This window comes from Oncorhynchus kisutch, linkage group LG20 (assembly GCF_002021735.2).
Source record: "Oncorhynchus kisutch isolate 150728-3 linkage group LG20, Okis_V2, whole genome shotgun sequence".
Lineage (NCBI taxonomy): Eukaryota > Metazoa > Chordata > Actinopteri > Salmoniformes > Salmonidae > Oncorhynchus > Oncorhynchus kisutch.
The window spans coordinates 17,159,585-17,179,909 of NC_034193.2; the positions used below are offsets into that span (position 1 = coordinate 17,159,585).

Sequence of the window (20,325 nt, forward strand, 5' to 3'; positions counted from 1 at the left end):
AGAGAACAAGTGTACCAAAGGACATTTAAAAATGTCTTATGGACATGAATGGGTTAAGTTGAAGCTTTGCAATACAATAAATCCTACATCTCTCCGTTCACATATGACAAACAAAACACTGCACAAATAGCTGAGGCATAAGTAGCACAGAATGTCAGAAGACTAGGGTAAACACTGCTGACAAAACAGGAATGTGATGTGATCCATTTAATCCAAAATTGTGTCAATTTACTGAATATATTCTTGAGTCCTTCCAGATAACAGATAAGTATGACTCCAGCTCAGAGCTCATCCCACCTGCAGTAAATGCAAACTACAGTACAACACAGTACACGAGAGACCTCTAGGGGATGGAAAAAACAGTGCACCAATTGTTTTATTTTTTTAAGCTGTACTATCCTCTCTACATTTGTTCATGGGCAGAAGTTCAGCCTTGTTTTTGTTGTCAAATCTCCATGTGATATACCAGAAAATTAGTCTAACAGGTCGAGGGAAATTACTGATCTTCGTAACATGAGACTTAAGATTTCCTCAAATGTTGCATGTTATCCTATAAGGAAATTCAAAAAAAATAATATATCATGCAACAGAAAAACAGTGCTTTAGCACACATTCCTTTTGAACAAATAAGTCCAGTTTTTATTATTATGGTTGTTAATGCAGCAGTGGCTCTTCCGCCTGAACAATGATAAATAAAACACTGACAAAATTGTTTTTTTGTTTAGGTTTCCTCAAGACACCGTGAAAGAAATAACCAAATTATCATTCCACACATTTAGATTTTCCTTGACCAATGTCCATACTCAATAGAATGTTTCTCCACTTTAAAAAAAAGTCATCCAATGAGAACCGTAAGGGTGGCAGTGTTCTCCCCTGTCCATGGCCCTCAGGAGTAACTTGACGTTTTGCTGCCTACATCATCCTCCTGCGTTCCCATACTCTGAAACACACAATGTGATGCTAACCATTAGTAATCATTCCTATACTAATAACTGGAAGACCAGACGTTTCATATAGCTACTTCATATGTCTTAGAATGGGATAAAAAATATATTCAAAAATAAATAAAACACCAACCCTCAAACACCTGAATTTCAAATTTACTCCTCTTGAAAAACCTCTAGAGGAGCCTAGAAAACAGAACAGTTGCTTTTTACCTTCTGCACAAACTGCGGGTTTACTGTGATTTCTTGATCCATGGACTTTAGTTTCTCATCCAGCTCTATACACTTCAGCATCTGTGAAGGACACAGAACAAGGCATTTACTTCACTAAAACACTACCAAAAGAGATGCCATTGTACCTCAGTCATTTTCATACAAGGATAGATAATCAACACTGCTATTTTCTTACCTCTTGGTCAATTTTGTGAAGCATTGCGGGGTTGTTGTATTTCTCTGGGTTGTCATGGAAACAGACCATGCCATCCTTTTGGTTGATACTGGCATAGATCTCACCATCTTCAATCTGTAAGGAACAGAAAACGTAACCAATGGAAAAATCTAAATCAGGTAAAGCCCATTTTCTTTCAGACATTCAAAAGTGAGTGTTCTTAGGAGTACTGAGATACAGCATGCCTTTCCTCCTGCGGTCGCATTGGCTTACCATGTGCAAGACATACTTCTCTGCCTCCTGGGGCCCTGACAGCTGCACTCGACTTGCCATGTCTTGCAAGGACAGCGTCAAGAAAGTCTGCAAAAATAGAACGGTGGTCATATACAATCTGACCATTTACTTGAAAAACTTTGTTTACACCCTGGTAACAGGGCGAAGATAGGGATGTGGAAGGTTTATTTGAGGTGAAGGACAGACGATATATTTTGAATATAGCTGAATGCGGACGGAGGGATATTAGGGATAAGAATGGTATGTTAGGGGTAAAGGTGAGGTATTAAAGGTGAGCGGGGACTATTGGTAGACATATTAGGAGGGAGGTATATGTGAGGTTAAGAAGATACATGAGCTAAAGGGGGTATATTTAAGTAAAGGGAGGTATATTGAGGTAAAAGACTAAGTCCATTTGGAGGTTGTGGGAGGATATATTTGGGCTGAGTTGATAGTCAAATTTGATTGGTCGTGTCTACAGCTGAAGTCGGAAGATGACATACACCTTAGCAAACTACATTTACACTCAGTTTTTCACCATTTCTGACATTTAATCCTAGTAAACATTCCCTGTATAAGGTCAGTTAGGATCACCACTATTTTAAGGATGTGACATGTCAGAATAATAGTAGAGAGAATTATTTATTTCAGCTTTTTCTTTCATCACATCCCCAGTGGGTCAGAAATGTACATATACTCAATTAGTATTTGGTAGCATTGCATTTAAAATTGTTTAACTTGGGTCAAACATTTTGGGTAGCCTTCCACAAGCTTCCCACAATAAGTTGGGTGAATTTTGAGTCAGGTTTGTAGGCCTCCTTGCACGCACATGCTTTTTCAGTTCTGCCCATATATTTTCTATAGGATTGAGTTCAGGGCTTTGCGATGGCCACTCCAATACCTTGACTTTGTTGTCCTTAAGCCAATTTGCCACAACTTTGGAAGTATGCTTGGGGTCATTGTCCATTTGGAAGACCCATTTGCGACCAAGCTTTAACTTCCTGACTGATGTCTTGAGATGTTGCTTCAATATATCCACATACCTTTCCTACCTCATGATGCCATCTATTTTGTGAAGTGCACCAGTCCTCCTGCAGCAAAGCACCCCCACAACATGATGCTGCCACCCCCGTGCTTCAAGGTTGAGATGGTGTTCTTCGGCTTGCAAGCCTCCCCTTTTTCCTCCAAACATAACGATTGTCATTATGGCCAAACGGTTCTATTTTTGTTTCATCAATCTACAATCATTGTCCCCATGTGCAGTTGCAAACCGTAGTCGGGCTTTTTTATGGCAGTTTTGGGGCAGTGGCTTCTTCTTTGCTGAGCGGCCTTTCAGGTTATGGCGATATAGGACTCGTTTTACTGTGGATATAGATACTTTTGTACCCGTTTCCTCCAGCATCTTCACAAGGTCCTTTGCTGTTGTTCCCGGGATTGATGTGCACTTTTCACACCAAAATACGTTCATCTCTAGGAAACAGAACGCGTCTCCTTCCTGAGCGGTATGGCGGCTGCATGGTCCCATGGTGTTTATACTTGTGTACTATTGTTTGTACAGATGAACGTGGTACCTTCAGGCATTAGGAAATTTCTCCCAAGGATGAACCAGACTTGTGGAGGTCTAAAAATATTTTTCTGGGGTCTTGGCTGATTTCTTTAGATTTTCCCATGATGTCAAGCAAAGAGGACCTGAGTTTGAAGGTAGGCCTTGATATAAATCCACAGGTACACCCCCAATTGACTCAAATTATGTCAATTAGCCTATCAGAAGCTTCTAAAGCCATGACATCATTTTCTGCACATTTCCAAGCTGTTTAAAGGCACAGTCAACTTAGTGTATGTAAACTTCTGACCCACTGGAATTGTGATACAGTGAATTATAAGTGAAATAATCTGTCTGTAAACAATTGTATCATACACAAAGTAGATGTCCTAACCGACTTGCCATAATCAGTTTGTTAACAAGAAATTTGTGGAGTGGTTGAAAAACAAGTTTTAATGATGCCAACCTAAGTATATGTAAACTTCCGACTTCAACTGTATATGAATAGAAAAGGTGTGTACAGCAGAAGTTACAATGCATTCAGAAAGATTTCAGACACCTTGACTGTGTCCACATTTTGATACGTTACAGCCTTATTCTAAAATTTATCACACACATTTATATATATATATATATATTTTTTTTTTTATCAATCAACCCTACACACACCAGCCCCTAATGACAAAACAAAAACTGAAGAAATTTCTGCAAATGTATAAAAAAAAAATGAAATACCTTACTTAGATAAGTAGTCAAACTCTTTGCTATGAGACTCAAACTTGAGGTCAGGTGCACCCTGTTTCCAATGACCATCCTTGAGATGTTTCTACAACTTGATTGGAGTCCACCTGTGGTAAATTCAATTGATTGGACATGATTTGGAAAGGCGTGGTGTGTCCGTCTATATAAGGTCCCACAGTCGACAGTGCATGTCAGAGCAAAAACCAAGCCATGAGGTGGAAGGACTTGTCAATAGAGCTCCCAGACAGGATTGTGTCGAGGTACAGATCTGGGGAAGGGTACCAAAAAATGTCTGCAGCATTGAAGGTCCCCAAGAAAGCAGTGGCCTCCATCATTCTTAAAAATGGAAGAAGTGTGGAACCACCAAGACTCTTCCTAGAGCAGGCCGCCCACCTAACTGAGCAATCGGGGGAGAAGGACCTTGGTCAGGGAGGTGACCAAGAACACGACAGCCCGCTTGGAAAGGACTCTGACCATGAGAAACAAGATTCTCTGGTCTGATGAAACCAGGCTTGAACTCTTTGGCCTGAATGCCAAGCGTCATGTCTGGAGGAAACCTGGCACCATCACTACTGTGAAGAATGGTGGTGGCAGCATCATGCTGTGGAGATGTCTTTCAGTGGCAGGGACAGGAAAGACTAGTCAGGATCAAGGGAAAGATGAACGGAGAAAAGTACAGAGAGATCCTTGATGAAAATCTGCTCAAGAGCACTCAAACTGGGACAACGACCCTACGCACATTCGGGACAAGTCTCTGAATGTCCTTGCGTGGCCCATCCAGAGCCCGGACATGAACCCAATCGAACATCTCTGGAGAGACCTGAAAATAGCTGTGCAGCTACACTCCCCATCCAACCTGGCAGAGCTTGAGAAGCTCTGCAGAGAGGAATGGGAGAAACTCCAAATACAGCTGGGCCAAGATTGTAGCGTCATACCTAAGAGGACTCGAGGCTGTAATCGCTGCCAAAGGTGCTTCAACAAAGTACTGTGTCAAGGGTCTGAATACTTACGTAAATGTGATATTTACGTTCTTTTGTCATTATGGGTTATTGTGTGTAAAATCCATTTTAGAATAAGGCTGTAACGTAACAAACTGTGAAAGTCAGGGGGTCTGAATACTTTCCGAATGCACTCTATATAGGATGAGCCTCGACTAGAATACAGTATATATGCATGTATGTATGAAGTGGGTAAAACAATATGTAAACATTATTAAAGTGACTAGTGTTAAATGACTTTGTAGATAGGGCAGCAGTGTCTAAGGTGCAAGGTTGAGTGTCGGGTGGTAGCCGGTTAGTAACTAAAGTTCAGGGCAGGGTACTGGGCGTAGGCCGGCTAGTTGGGGAAGCTGTTTTTCTAGGCGCTCGGTCATAGCTTTGATGCACCTGTACTGTCTCCAGCTTCTTGATGGTAGTGGGGTGAACAGGCTGTGGCTTGGGTGGGGTGAGGGAAGGATATCTTGGCTACGGGTGACATGTGGTAAGGGAAGGAAGTATACCTTTGTTAGCCTCTGTATATTCTTCTTGTAGAGGGATGACAGGCACTGCTTGACAAGGCCTGTATTGTTGTCGCGTGTGAAGGTCTCGCTGTGTTTGTTCACCTGGGTGCGCAGTTCTGCTGGGTTGTTGGTGGCGTACACCTGAGCAAGCTCATGGTAGGCATTGCTGAGAGGCTGCAGAAACAAAGCAGTAGAATATGTAATACTATGTCATATGAATAGTATATAGTACAAGAAGCACAACACTAGAATCGCTAAAGCAGTTATTTGGACTGTTCATAAAATGTAAATCAATTATTACTCTGCCATTTTTAAAGTCATGCCCCCCCTCCGACCACGACTCTATATAACACATGGTTGTTAGAATATTAATATCAGACAGACTGGAGTTACAGCGTTTAAGGAGGGCATGTCATTTTTTGAATCGTTTTCCCGTTGCCCCTCCTCCCAACAGTAGGTCCTGCTCCGCTCCTTCTCCTGATAGTTGAAGGTGCAGTGCTCAATTGATGATCACCCCGCAGATTGCCTCAAAACTGAACCTAAACCAAAACTAATTTCGCACGTCAACAGATTAAATAAATGAAGTAAAGTGTGATGGGGGCAAATGGGTGAGTTGATGAGCAAGGGGAAGCGAAAGAGGCATAACTATGTAGTCACTAATTGTGAATGAAGAACAGACCATTCTATTGAATTCATCTATTCTAACTGTAATCCAAAATATGCTATGTACCAGGGTTTCAGTTAGCCGGTCACTGCCAGCTTTTGGACGATATTCTTTGTTGAAAAGCAGATAAATCAAATTGGCACTGGCCAATTATCCCAGAGAAGAAGAAAAAATCCCATTGCGACATAACGCTTTTTAACCTATTCATTGATGGAAATAACAGTCGATGGAAATACATTTGACTGGTCATGCTTATCGGTCTATAGGTGACACTGCATCATTTTGTGCAATTAAATTGGCGCGTGTACAGTATATTCGTTATGTATCTTATGGATCACACACCTAGGCCTACAGTATACAGAGCCTTTGAGTGGAAAATCTGTCAGACAGCGTGAGCTGCTGCTTCAGCATCTCAAACAGCATGCATAGGCAACAGAACAGGCTTCATCAGCACGTCACACACCACTTTGCAATGAGCTGGAGGCAGTATGCATTTTGAAAACATATACTTAATGGTTTGAAACCTGAATGTTTTACTACATATTATGAGGCATGTCTTACCTTGCTTCAAAGTAGCCAGGCCAAAATCAGACCATATCCCTGGAGGCAATTATTTGATATCAACTTTCTTTCATTGTCCAGTAGCCAAAGGCACAATCCTAGTCAAATTAGCAACCCATGCTAGTTGTTGCATACTAGATCTCCCCTCTCTAAATTATTTATTTAAAGATATTTTCATCTCTGCCACATGAAAGTGCTCGCACATGCGGTGCGCTTTGACACCGATGTTTTCCAGTAAAGTGCATTATGGAACAAACATTTGCGGTTAACCTACTGCCTTGCGTGCATTGCTGCGCGTATAATGTGAAGAAATAATAGTTTATCAACAGTTTAAGCTAAACGTTCTGATCCGACTTGTTAATATAGCCTAGGTCTACTGGTTGTACACATTTTGGATCTCTAGTCCAACAACTGTCCCAGAGTCTGTTTGGAATAGACCATTTCTTTCTCAAAAAGCTGACCACTTTTCTACTATGGGGGATAGTAGATTGACATAGGCTAGTGATTTTTCTGTTTGTTACTTGTCTTGTTGCCTGAGGAAAAGTCAATGTGGACAGTTATTCTAACATCTTCATAGTGAGCATCAGAATTCGGTGAGGACACACGCCATTGCATCCTTGACTTGCATGTTCTGTTAACACAAATTACTATATTCTAACTCAGATTTCTGTCATTCTGAGCACCAGTTGCGCACCCAATGCATATGGGTCCAGTAAATTTCTCAAAATGTCCGGTAAATTAAAATGCTGCCAGTTTCCTAACGGAAACCCTGGTATGTACCCTATATCAGTCCACCCAATCCAATTAGTCTATTCTGGTCTACTTGGAGTACACAGTGAGAGTGTGTGTAATTTACAGTGACAAGAAGACGAAGACTAATGGATGCACATTTGCTACAAGATCTGAAAGAAAACGACTCAGAAGGCAGGGGAAGAAATGAGTCTCTGATGATTATTCTTCTGATTCTGAGCCTCAGCCTGAACCTTCACCTCCGAGGCCTAATCGTTAAAAAAAGCCAGAATAGTGAGCAGGTGGCTGTGCCACCACCAAATGAAAACGGTGAGACAGGACAAAACAAAGCCGGTGACAATGCTGCAGCCGATAATCAGCACAAAAATATCAGAGAGCAGACCCAACATTGCAAGCAAAAAAACACCTGCAACGCACTCACCAGCTTTCGTTTGTGACATGAACACCCTGCAACTGATGCCATTGCATGAAGCAGCACAACATGTAAGCACAAGCTGACAATAACTGACGATTTGTGTTTACTGCGGTCATAACAAAATGATATTCATTATAATGGGGTGGCTGGGTAGCCTAGTGGTTAGAGCGTTGGACTAATAATCGAAAGGTTGCAAGATCGAGTCCCCGAGCTGACAAGGGAAAAATCTGTTGTTCTGACCCTGAGCAAGGCAGTTAACCCACTGTTCCTAGGCCGTCATTGAAAATAAGAATATGTTCTCAACTGACTTGCCTGGTTAAATAAATGTAAATAAATAATGCCATTATTGCTTTTGTGCTGATTTTCATTACTCATCAGGCACACTTATGATGTTTAGGCTACTGATGTTTTTATCATTTGGCCACACGTCTTGGTGGTTGGTGTTACCGCGATCCAACACGTATGCTTTCTGTTTCATACTTAAAAAGGTACTCCACACTTGAATGTTGGTGCTTTTTCTTTTTAAATATAGTGTACAGTAACAAACTAATGAAAATGATAGTGTTATTTGAACATTTTGTTTTCTTATTGTAATGTTCCTAAGACCTTCATAAATACAACCAGATCATATTATTTTTTGCGATAGCATATATATTATATATATATATATTATGTATTAATTACACCATTAGACTGGTGCAGTCAGAATGACTGGGGGGGGGGGGGGTCCCCTCGAGGCCCAGCGGTTCTAGTGTTCGAGATGTAATGGCACATCTAAGGATGTAAAAGATGGCCCAGTTTACATATTCACTCTCACCTTTATGAACCTCCCAACTATCTGTGATGTGTATTTGGGGAGCTGCTGTACTTTGCCGTGTAGAATCAAGGAGACCAGGATGTACTTCTTATAGGCCTCCAACATGATGTGACTGACTGCCATAGCTGGAGTGGTTATTGCCTGGGGGGGGGGGGGGGGGGGGGGGGGGGGGGAATAAGAATATCACACAATGGAATTAGAGACATAAACCAACTACAGCCAAGTCAATGCCCACAGATTCAACGTCAACGCGAGGTGTAGTGTACTTGTCTACTGCATGCATACACAGTATCAAAATAGTAACTTAAAAAAGGTCATTTCAAATGGTATTAAGATAGTAGTCTGCTAAATCAATTCACTTTTGATAACAGGAACACACATCCAAAACAGCTTTAGCACACACATTTTAGATTCTTAAATAAGCCAGTACCTGTTCATAAAAATACAGTGCTCTTTCAAAGTTCTTCAGACCTGTGTAGATCATGCCTCCGTAATAGTAGTAACATAGAAAGTGCTTTGCGTCGTAGGCGCCATTCTCCTTACAGATGTCCATCATGTCAAGCTCAAGAAATGGGAGGACAGGCTTGAAGCACTTTGCTAACAAGCACAGCTGTGGATGTACACACAAAATAATGGAGAGCTTATTCATGCTTAGTCTCATAGCCAAGCATCAATACATTTCAATAATCATGTAAAGTCCAAAGAGCCAGTTGACATGAGGCGGTTACACACCTGACACAGGTCCGCATGAACTGAGGTAAGTTGGTTTGTGTTCATCTGCATTTTGTCTATTGCCTGTTTTAGAATGCCGACGCCTCTCAATGGCTGTGAAGGAAAGAGATGCATTAAATCAAATGTAACAGAAACAACAATGTGCCATGAACTCACTCCACAGCTAGCTTGAAATGTCGCCAATGGTGCCATCGACGTTCCGTTTTGGTGGCATAACTGGATAGTACGTTGCCAAGCAGGGCGATCACGTGTGCTAGCAAGACAAAGGTCCACAGGTTTGAGCCTTGGTACGATCAGTTTACCCTGAGTTGTCTGGCACACGTCTGTTTCACATACCCTCCACTGCTGTGATTACAAATCAAATATCCCCGCATGGAATTAACAGAGCCAATTCTATCCTTCTTTGAAAAAACTGCTGCATTAAACTTATATAAAATAGAATGAACCAATATGCTTTCTCATTGGTTGGCTTTATGTTTGTTTTTTAAAATCATGTAGGGTGGTAATGACATAAGCTGGGTCTTATCTTGTAAAAACACAAGTCCTTTTTTCAAACAGACAAGTAAGTTCATGCATTAGCTCTTCTGATTGAAATGTGTTGCTCCCATTTTGGCAAGACTTACCTGTTTCCGTTCTACAAGGGCGTTTGTCAACTGATGGCAGAGGCCGGCAACTGTGGAGAGAAAAATCAAATAGTGGGTTATGCATTTCCCAAACTAGGGGTCACCGGATATGAAAATGGGATCGCGAGAAACTCTGGGGGAAAAAAATACAGAACAATTGTGCTTGGTTCATAAAATCGCGGTTACATCTAATCTCTGGTAGCCGCTAGATGCGGTTGTAATTAACAGAGCCATTTCTGTTTGCTTCCTACAAGATGTGTCTCTATCCTTTTGAACGGTTTATGCTACAAAATATTACAACCACATCACTGAAAGATAACTCTCAGGAACCCGTACCCATCTTCTGTTTCCCTCTACAATGACCACAAGCCGAGCATGATTCATTAGAACACTAAATCATTAGGCACGAAATCAGACAGGGAAAATAACACCAACAATGACATTCTTTTCTACACAGATCATCCTACAAAACAAGAAAACATGTCACCACCCCATGAATGATGCAGCACACCCCCTTGGGCCAATTGGGATATTACACATTTCAGTTCATTACTACAGCTCCGCCTTGGGCCAATCAGTATCATTTTGTAAATGCCGGATCTCTACAAGACGCATCATTCACTCAAGTTGCATAAAAAAATAGGGCCAGTGCTGTCTGACTCGCGTGTGACTAATGTACAGGGACAGATCCACAGTCCCCTCCCCGATTCCATTGCAGTTATTGCCTGATGATCTTCTGAACATCCCAATACCTTTGATGCATTTCAGTCACTTCAAACTATGCTTCCTCAGATTGAAATACTGTCCAGAAAAATACTGTCAGACTGATATGTAATAGACTGTCATAGACTCAATTTAAAAAAGTAAACATTGGCCGTTGATTACCTCTTTTTTCTTACATGGTGGGGTCACAAGAAATGTTGATCTCAAATGGGGTTGCAGGGCAAAAAAAAAAATTGGGAACCCCTGGTTTAACATGTTCAAGCGAAATACATTTTGCCCTGATCATTTGACCTTGAAAAACATTATCCACATTGCTTAGAAAACACTTCCATCACTACAAGACGTTAACACCGTATGGAGTAAACATCAATACATGGCTTCTAGAAACCAAAAATAAGTTATGTTTAGACTTACAAGTGTCTGTTGCATATCTGATGTGCTCCCCATTGCAGGTACTGATAAAGAGCTGGACTTGGGAAAAGAGCGTCTCAAAGTCAGGGATGTTTGGCATGGAGAACTTCACAAACCTTTATGAAGGGAAAGTGAAAACTGGCCGTGAGTACACAATAAAAAAATTTGTCACCGTATTAAAACAAAGAATGTAGACTGTAAAAGACAACCAGTTTCAACAGACAATTTTATTTTAACACCTTGATCTGTGTGATATTTGTATTATTTCACCAGGTAGGCTAGTTGAGAACAAGTTCTCATTTGCAACTGCGAGCTAGCCAAGATAAAGCATAGCAATTCAACACAGAAATGGAATAAACAAAAAAAATACAGTCAATAATACAGTAGAACAAAATAAAACAAAAAGTATGTGTGTATATATATATATATATATATATATATATATATATATATATATATATATATATATATATATATATATATATATATATATATATATATATATACAGTGAGTGCAAATGAGGTAAGATGAGCCTCAAATGCACACAGGTACAGTAAGCAGAAACTGACTCAAAGTCATATCCTAGATCAGTGATTGACTTATAAAATCATTGATCAAGGATTAGATAACTGCAAAAGAGAGCAGGCTACTCACAGCACAGCCAGCACGCCCAAGGAGTGCTCCTGGATGTCCAAGGCCCCCAGTACAGTGTCCAGGTGGGACAGGTTCTTGGCCAACAGCTCCCCGCTCTTGTTGATCAGTTCACACAGCTGTGTCATCTGACCTGATATGCAACAGTAAAGACAATAGGTAAACAAACAATGCAGCACTTGATAGTTGAGCCATTAGAGCTGGTTAAAGAGTACAGGTCCCATTTAAAAGGAGAGTTCATGTGTGAATATAGGATGAAGAGTCTATATCATAAATAGTATAAATGACACAAGTGTTTCTCCCATTTTTAGATGGAGCCCTCCCAAACTCTGATGAAAGCCCATGATAGTCAGAAATAAATATGTAATTATGTTGCTCGCTTATTTCTAACAATATAATACAGACTATAATAGCAAACCTCTATAAACCTCTGTACCAACAAAATAGCCAGAATGCCAACTGAATACACCCGCATATGTAAATGATAACGTTAATCCTTTAGTAATATATATTTGTTTTAAAGAATATAATATTGGGTGCCACTAAGAATATTGAGCACGTTTTTAGAATGTAACGCGGTCTAGCTGCATAGCTCACATTCTTTGCGGCTACTAAACTTCCCCCGTGGATGAAATCATCGTGGACTTGAGGTACTTGGCAACTGTAAAATATATCGGCCGGTCAAGTGTCCTGTCAAGGCCTGCACTGGGTACATTACCAATGGAACTATTGCATATTGCGTTACAGATGGGACTGTCGCCCAATAACATTTGACAATGGCGCTCTTCATCCAATCGCGCGTGCTTAGGGCGGAACTACCGGAAGGCATACCCAGAAATTATTTTCTCTAACAAAAACAAAAAGTAAGATTTTAAAACACGTATTCTTTTGCAGTGTTGTTTGAGGTACATATTAGTGTCCCGGGGTAAACACGCATCTTTGTGAAGTACTTTTTTGAGGCCTCGTTCACCAAAACAATAAATTTAGCGCTGTGTTTACATGATAAAGCAAAACGGATCTATCCAGTTTGGCTACCTAGCCTAGCAAGTTATACATGATAACAGCACAGTAACCCATTGGTTAGCATTAGCTAATAGTTCCAGCTCGTCTGAGAACTAAAACCTGTTTAGTGTCCATACCTTGAGCAGAGAGCTGCCGCACATTGTTCACGAACTGCTCCAAGGCTGAAGCCATTATTTCATCTGTCCAAAGTGGTAGCAATTCAAACTGTTTTTCATTCAAATGTCAGAAACAACTCCGTCCGTGCTGGCTGAGACAGGGGGCAACACAGCCGCCACTGAGAGAGAGAAGTGTCGTGAGATCTTCGTAAGAACAGACGGGATCTAACGAGATTTACAGTTGGAACTTTAGGCTCTTAAATTGACAGGCACAGATTTGCTAAACGCAAAATATAAATTTATCAGAAACCTAGTTATTGCTGTTTGTTACCGTTTATTTCTTCCTTTGTTCGAAACGTACACCCCCTGAAAACATCTGCTGATTGTCTTTATGTTCTATCAGGAATTTTATTCATTGGGAATTTGTCTCCCTGTGCTACCACTTTAAGGATCACACACTAGTAAACACAGGAAGTACAGTGCAGATGCTACCGGGTTGCAGGCAAAGACATTATATAATTGGAGATTTCCCACTCGAATGGAGCCGTGGAGGCCACAGGGCAGTACAGTTTTTTTGTTGTTTCCCTAATCGGACCCCTAATCGGACTGATTCAAATCAGGACTGGGACACCAGTAACACAAGGTTAATTGAGTAGCCCTGCACCTGTATTTTTGACTCTATATGTGTATGGAGTCAAGTTTACTTGTCATATTCACAGGATACACATGGTACAGTACAACAATTAAAATAATACATGAATTATCATGTCTACAACGTTAACCTTGTTTCAGATGTGATTTGGCAAAACTAGGTTGGGGGCCCCTACAAGGGGACACTCAACGTCTCCCTGCAGCTTAGCAACGAGCCAGAGACCTCCCCTGCTCCCTACCACAGACAATTAGCAAACCACACAATAGCCCAGCACACTCCACTCTTAACTGTAGCTGCTTCTCAGAATCTCTTCATTGTTCTGGGGCCTCCTCATTGGATATGTCTTCCCATTGACCACACCTGTGTAGTCTTGCTAGCCAGATTCATGGCACTCATGGCTGTGTGGGAACTGGAAAGATTCTAGCACCTGTGTTCTCCAGAGCTGACATTTGGCCTGTCCCCGAGGGCCCCCACCCCAACGACATTCATCACTGTTGCAGTTGTTAATATGTATATTATGACTCTTATTTCACTTTGTCCCAACACCCACACAATGGTCTTGCTGCTCATTCCCCCACCCCCTCAACAGGCTTTACTCTAATGGACATGTATTTATTAATCACTGCTACAGTTTGTATGGTGTATATAGTGCTATTTCTATTGTTGTTTTTATTACAATTTTCATTATTTTATTCCACTTAGTATTGCATGTTGGAGCTCAGCACCTAAGATTTTCACTGTACCCTGCAATCAAACCTGCAAACCCTGTACATGTGACTATTAAACACTCTGAATCTGACTGATTCCTCCCTTCCCTGGTATTTTGCTCCCTCTGCTGCATGCATGCTCAGCTCTTTTGATGTAAAAAGTTAAATGTTGTAGATGTTTCCCAGTTAACACTCCATGATACAAGAATGCCTTTTTAAACTCCACTGAGAAACTGAGGACACGTGCGTAATCTTGTTTCACGACATTGTCTTTGACTGCAGGATTTTGTACAGTAGGCGACACATCTAAGAGTATTTGTACCCAATTTCACAGCTGCTGTGCGGCTGACAATGGTTGTGAGATGCGACACTAACTGCTGAAGAACCAGGCCATACTGACAAGAATCGTAAACAAGTCCAAATACATTGCTGAAAGGCATTGGTCAAATTTGACCCTGTGCGCTAATCAATATACCGGTAGTGCTAACGTTAGCTAGCTTGCTGCCAAAGCCTGACCAATTGCAATAAAGGTTGAAACCATAAATAAATAGCTGACCGTGTCAAATAGTTAGTAACATTAGCAACGTCCCAAAATATATTTTGTTTAAATGGCACCCTATCAGTATTAGGAAAAACACATTTTTCTCTTCTGGACTTTCGAATACTTATCTCGCGCTTCGTGAGTCTTGAAGCCATCGTTCGATCACCGACAGAAATCAGCGAGGCAAGTAAATCATGTCATTACTGCCCAAGATAGTAACGTTACGCGACAGAGGGAGGATCTTACTCCATGACCAGTTCAAGTATATTTCCGCGAAGATGTCTTCATCCTCTGGTAAGAGACTTCGGGTTCTAGTGGACATGGATGGCGTCATTGCAGACTTCGAAGGGGGATTCCTGAAGAAATACCGGGCCAGGTACCCCAATGAACCGTACATCACCCTGGAGGACAGACGAGGATTCTGGGTGTCGTCTCAGTATGGGAACTTGAGGAGTGACCTGTGTGTAAGTAGTTCCGAACTGTGCATTCTGTCTGAAAACGGGAAATATCCATACATTAATTGTCTGTATAGTCTGGCATTATGTCGCTCATTCATTTGCATCAGAAGTCCCCTGCATGTTCAAAAGGTTTCAAGAGCAGCAGCTGTCAATACATTGAATTCTGTAAATGCCAGTCACACACAGATCTGATTTATAAGAAAGTCGTTGTGCTGAGTTAACCCCTACTCACATGGTGGCTCGACAAAGTGCTTTAATTTCTGCTTTATAATGCAACCCCAGTTTCTCCAGACAGTGCTCTATTTCCACAGTATAGTCATAGCAAGCATGCACTTGATAAAGATGTCTCCCATATCCCTATTATTGTATAATTGTATAGAATACTCCCATTGTATAATGAGAGTATTAAAGTATGCCATGCATCTAGGTCCTCAGTGTCTGCCATAAATTAACACACACACAATCTGTAAAAGTCTGGATGATAAGCAGAGGCTATATTGACTGTAGGAGAAGGCCATCAGCATTTGGGAGTCAAAGGACTTCTTTATAGAGCTGGAGCCCCTTCCTGGAGGAGTGCAGGCCGTCAAGGAGATGGCTAAGATGGAGAAGTAAGTTTGAACCATATATGGTCATTCAAACCATATCTGAACAATACCATAGCTTACGAAATATTCTTAAAATACTCACATTTATTTCAAAGACACTTGCCCGGTGAGTCAGCTGTATTGAGTCAGCTGTTCAAAGAGAAGGAATTGCTGTTTTGTTTGTGTTCCCAAAGTGCTTTACAATGTTTTGACCCTCACCTAGAGACTATTTGCCATTTAGTCATCACCCGTTAGGCTATAAACAAATAGGGTGGAGAAGGCGGGCAGGTGGTCCTGGAGTAGCATGGTAACCCTCTCAGGAAGGGAACTGCTATGTCATGGTGTGCTCTGCTGTATGCATTTGCCGTGTTAAAATGTCATCATGCTAATAGCACATTAACAGACAGATGCTTTTCTCCAAAGCGACTTAGTCATCCACACGTGCATTTTATGTATGAGTGATCCCAGGAATCGTACCTACTATCTTGGCTGTTGCAAGTGCCGTGCTCTACCAACAGCTACAGAGGACCACGCCGTCTTTATAGAGGGAACCTTTGCTTTAGTGTTTCATTTTGGCCGACCTTATGTCAACAACCATATAGTAGTTCACCTCAAGCAAATGCCCTCACCATGAAACAGTACATTCACACTAACTCTGTTCCAATACTAGCCTATATCCTCATGTTAGGACATCCCCTTTGCTCACCTTTCAAAAACGCCATGTTGTAGAAGATTTACTTTGAAAACAAATGAACCCTGTTGTGTTCTTCTCCGTTTTCCAGCACAGATGTCTTTATTTGCACCAGCCCTATAAAACATTATATCCACTGCCCTGGTGAGAAGGTAAGCTCGGAGTCAAGACAGTAAAATCCTTTAGGCTGGAGACCGAGTGGTGGTTGTGGTACCTCTTCCTAACAATAGTTCGTTCGGGTCTTTGCGCTCTCCCTGTTGTGTGTTCAGTATGCCTGGATAGAGAAGCACCTGGGCTATGATTTCTTGGACCAGATCATCCTAACCAGAGACAAGACTGTGGTGACTGGGGACGTCCTCATAGATGACAAGCCAGACATCCTCGGTGAGTCAAGTGTTTGTAGCAAAGCTGGAAAACTGTGCGTGTGTAAATATATGTGCATTTATTTATATGATGGCGCCATATGCATGCTAGTGTCATACATATAGGTATTTTCGGTAGTTAGTATTTGACTGTTTGATTAATCTACAAGCGTCACATGACCTTTGTGATGTGCCTCTGTTGCAGGTGTAGAGCCCAACCCAAGCTGGGAGCACATCCTATTTACAGCCTGCCACAACAAGCACATGCTTCCCAGCTCCAGCCACCGGCGCCTGCTCTCTTGGGCAGATGACTGGAGGGGCATCCTGGAGAACAAGAGGCTCTGATGAGCCCCCCTCATACACACATCAACCTTCCCTTCTCCACCCTGATTACCTACACTGTATTGGGGTACAAAGGGTGAATACCTCCACTAATACACCACAGTCAGTCTCGAACTTGAAGTTTAGGGTTCTACTGTACCTTATTTAGCCAATGTCAGAGAATATGAATCTGTTTTACCACTAGGGGGCACACATCGACTAAAGCATGAGGTAGAAATACTGAAAATGATTGCAGTGAAAGACCAGCAACAATATTGAGTAGAGAGTAAATGCAGAGTTTACTGTTTTGACTCACTCTTTATAGTTGTATAAGACTATTATTAGTTGTTCCTTCTACATATTTTGTTTGTATGTTGACCAGGACATTGGCCAGAGGGCAATACAGTTTTGTTTCACATATACTGTATAGGAGTGACTCCATTTTGTAAATGTTGTGTTCCAACATTGTGCCAACATGGATCAAATTGTAGCCTATATATTATTTTCTCTACTTAGTTTAGGTAGATTTTTAAAGGTGTTTTAAAGCATCCACCAATCCACAGGCAAGTATTGAGAATGACAGATATGACTAGGTTGCATGATATTAACTTAATGTCTACGGATTTAAAACACAGATTTAGAAAAAGTGAATATACTTTATTTTACAAATATATATAAATTATATATCAAATGTATTATAAAGACATGCTAAACCTTCCTATTTTATTTCAAATTGTAACATTACGTAATCGATTTGCATTAGTCTTATGTGTCTTATTGTTTGAGACAAGAAAATGGTTGACTGAAAAAAATATCATTACTTATTACACCTCAAAGTATCCAATACGCTCTGCTGTGAATATGGTCAAGCTCTTCCATCAAAACAAATGTATTTCTTTTCATAAGTGTCTTTACAGGCCTTAAAGTATATTCACAAAGCAACCTAACGTAGCAGGGGTAGCAAGACACCTGAGCAGACTCCCCACGTTTTTCAGGGAAAATGGAAGTTTGGTTGAAAATACTGTATCCCTGAAAACCAGAAACATCCACATTCTGCTGACTCCGCGGAGAGTGGTCACAAAGTGGTCCAGTGAAGAAGTTATACTTACACCTAGCTGAATGTCTCTAGCCTTTTGTAAACATTTTCAAAACAGTTGAAATTGGTGCTAATGTTGTTCATTGCTAGTTCACCTATTGTGAGTATCCCTTACCCCAGTGAGTCACATAGAGGGCATAGCTAGCTCTGGCCTGACCTCTATAGAGGCCCACAATGGAGGTGTCATAATACCCATAAAACCTAGCGGTCAAACAGGGAAATGGTTCCAATTGTTTTTCGACCATACATTTTTTTCCATAGTGGATTTTAGAAACGCTTAAAATAAGGGTTGTTTCGTGTAGTTTTACCATGGTGTGACATTTTGATAAACATGTAAATCTCTCTTGTACATGGTGACTTCTATCAATATACTCGGCTCTATTTACTCTGATTCAAAAATCCTAATCCTAGCATCAAAGTAGACACCATTCAAAACTACAAATCCCTCCAAGCTCCTGCACGTCATCTCTAACTGATACCTTTGCTAACAGGTAATGTGTCAATTTAAAACTTGCACAAGACAGTTCACAGAATTGTCCATTTAAAAAAATGTAGCCTATTTATTATTTACTACATTTAGCTAACATTAGATAGTTCATCCAGAGATTCTTACCTTTGCCTTGATTCGACAGTCTTATCCAGATCATCATGACATTTGTTGTTCTTTATGATAGCCAGTTTAGCAGCTAATTAGCATTTCCATTTTTGGGGGTAAATATAGGCGAATATATTGATTTAGAAATGACCTTGTCCTAGAGAGATTTTCACAATTAGCAAAACGTCACGCCAGGGTAAGCCTACACGAAACACAGCCCTTATTTTAAGTGTTTCTAAAATCCCCTATGGGACAAATAAATGGTGGGGAAATTATTGGAACCATTTCCCTGTTTTAGGTTGTATGGGTATTATGACTCATACTATGGTACTCTATAAGGCTCTGATTCTAACTGGTTTTAGTCTAACCCTTTCAGCATGCTGTTGTATCCTCATTAGCTAGCCACGTGTCCCAATGCCACCTCCTTTCCTCTCCTCGTATCTCTCATGTTAATCACATTTTAAAAGCCATGGATTCTCTTGTAATTGATTTTTTTACCTTTCCAAGTGTCTTTTCAGTTGTCATGAAGGGAAGGCGTTGTTGTCAAGACTTTTGGAAAATACTGTACGTACACAGCCTAAGTGTTACGATTGCCCTGATGATGACCCTGTCTGTGGGGTGAGTTAGGGTTAAGCGATGTGTGTAGAATCCACTGCTAGGTCAACCACTGTATCTCACAAAGTCTGTTCACTGCCTGTCACTGCATCTTGTCAATGAATGTCTTTGGTGCTGGATGATATCTATGTCAATGTGTTTTTTGGAGAACAGAGAATATACTAAATGTTGTCGTTAACAGATCGAATAAAGAATGCAACATTGAAAATAGCAATATTCAATACTTTATAGATCTCATTTTTTTGTATAATACATTTGATTTTGTTTAACCTTTTAATTTAACTAGGAAAGTCAGTTAAGAACAAATATTCAGATTTACAATGATGGCCTACCCCAGCCAAACACTAACCCGGATGGCGCTGGGCGAATTGTGCGCCGCCCGATGGGTATACAAAACATTAGGAACACCTTCCTAATATTGAGTTGTTTCCCCCACCGCCCTCAGAACAGCCTCTTTGTCCAGGCATGGACTCTACAAGGTGTCAAGCGTTCCACAGGGTTCCTGGCCCATTGACTCCAATGCTTCCCACAGTTGTGTCAAGTTGGCTGGATGTGCTGTGGGTGGTAGACCGTTGTTGATACATACGGGAAACTGTTGAGTGTGAAAAACCCAGCAGTGTTGCAGTTCTTGACACAAACCAGTGTGCCTGGCACCTACTACCATACCCCGTTCAAAGGCACTTAAATATTTTGTCTTGACCATTCACCCTCTGAATGGCACACATACACAAACCATGTCTCAAGGCTTAAAAATCCTTCTTTAACCCGTCTCCTCCCCTTCATTGACACTGATTGAAGTGGATTTAACAAGTGACGTAAATAAGGGATCATAGCTTTCACCTGGATACAC

General features: G+C 41.0%; 2 protein-coding genes across 2 annotated transcripts; one reads left to right on the forward strand and one right to left on the reverse strand.

Annotated features, from left to right (window-relative positions):
- Positions 1-192: 192 nt before the first annotated feature.
- On the reverse strand, positions 193-15,178 carry cops3 (COP9 signalosome subunit 3). Its single transcript, XM_031799639.1, has 12 exons — positions 12,875-15,178; positions 11,739-11,868; positions 11,087-11,199; positions 9,950-9,999; positions 9,327-9,419; positions 9,025-9,204; positions 8,595-8,735; positions 5,388-5,561; positions 1,606-1,692; positions 1,354-1,467; positions 1,158-1,238; positions 193-940 (listed from the first exon to the last, which is right to left on the reverse strand). The coding sequence occupies exons 1-12, from the start codon at positions 12,927-12,929 to the stop codon at positions 887-889; spliced, it is 1,272 nt and encodes a 423-aa protein (XP_031655499.1). The 5' UTR covers positions 12,930-15,178; the 3' UTR covers positions 193-886.
- On the forward strand, positions 14,462-19,698 carry nt5m (5',3'-nucleotidase, mitochondrial). The gene is made up of 5 exons (XM_020453533.2): positions 14,462-15,217; positions 15,719-15,819; positions 16,578-16,638; positions 16,756-16,870; positions 17,054-19,698. The coding sequence occupies exons 1-5, from the start codon at positions 14,948-14,950 to the stop codon at positions 17,191-17,193; spliced, it is 687 nt and encodes a 228-aa protein (XP_020309122.1). The 5' UTR covers positions 14,462-14,947; the 3' UTR covers positions 17,194-19,698.
- Positions 19,699-20,325: the final 627 nt, after the last annotated feature.

Excerpts from the sequence above, each read along its gene's own strand:
- cops3 (XM_031799639.1), bottom strand. The coding sequence starts at position 12,929 with ATGGCTTCAGCCTTGGAGCAGTTCGTGAACAATGTGCGGCAGCTCTCT. Across the intron at positions 8,736-9,024 it reads CACTGTATTTTTATGAACAG|GCAATAACCACTCCAGCTAT; the intron begins GTACTGGCTTAT and ends CCCCCCCCCCAG. Across the intron at positions 1,468-1,605 it reads AGAAGTATGTCTTGCACATG|ATTGAAGATGGTGAGATCTA; the intron begins GTAAGCCAATGC and ends TGTTCCTTACAG.
- nt5m (XM_020453533.2), top strand. The coding sequence starts at position 14,948 with ATGTCATTACTGCCCAAGATAGTAACGTTACGCGACAGAGGGAGGATC. Across the intron at positions 15,218-15,718 it reads ACTTGAGGAGTGACCTGTGT|GAGAAGGCCATCAGCATTTG; the intron begins GTAAGTAGTTCC and ends TATTGACTGTAG. Across the intron at positions 16,871-17,053 it reads TGACAAGCCAGACATCCTCG|GTGTAGAGCCCAACCCAAGC; the intron begins GTGAGTCAAGTG and ends CCTCTGTTGCAG.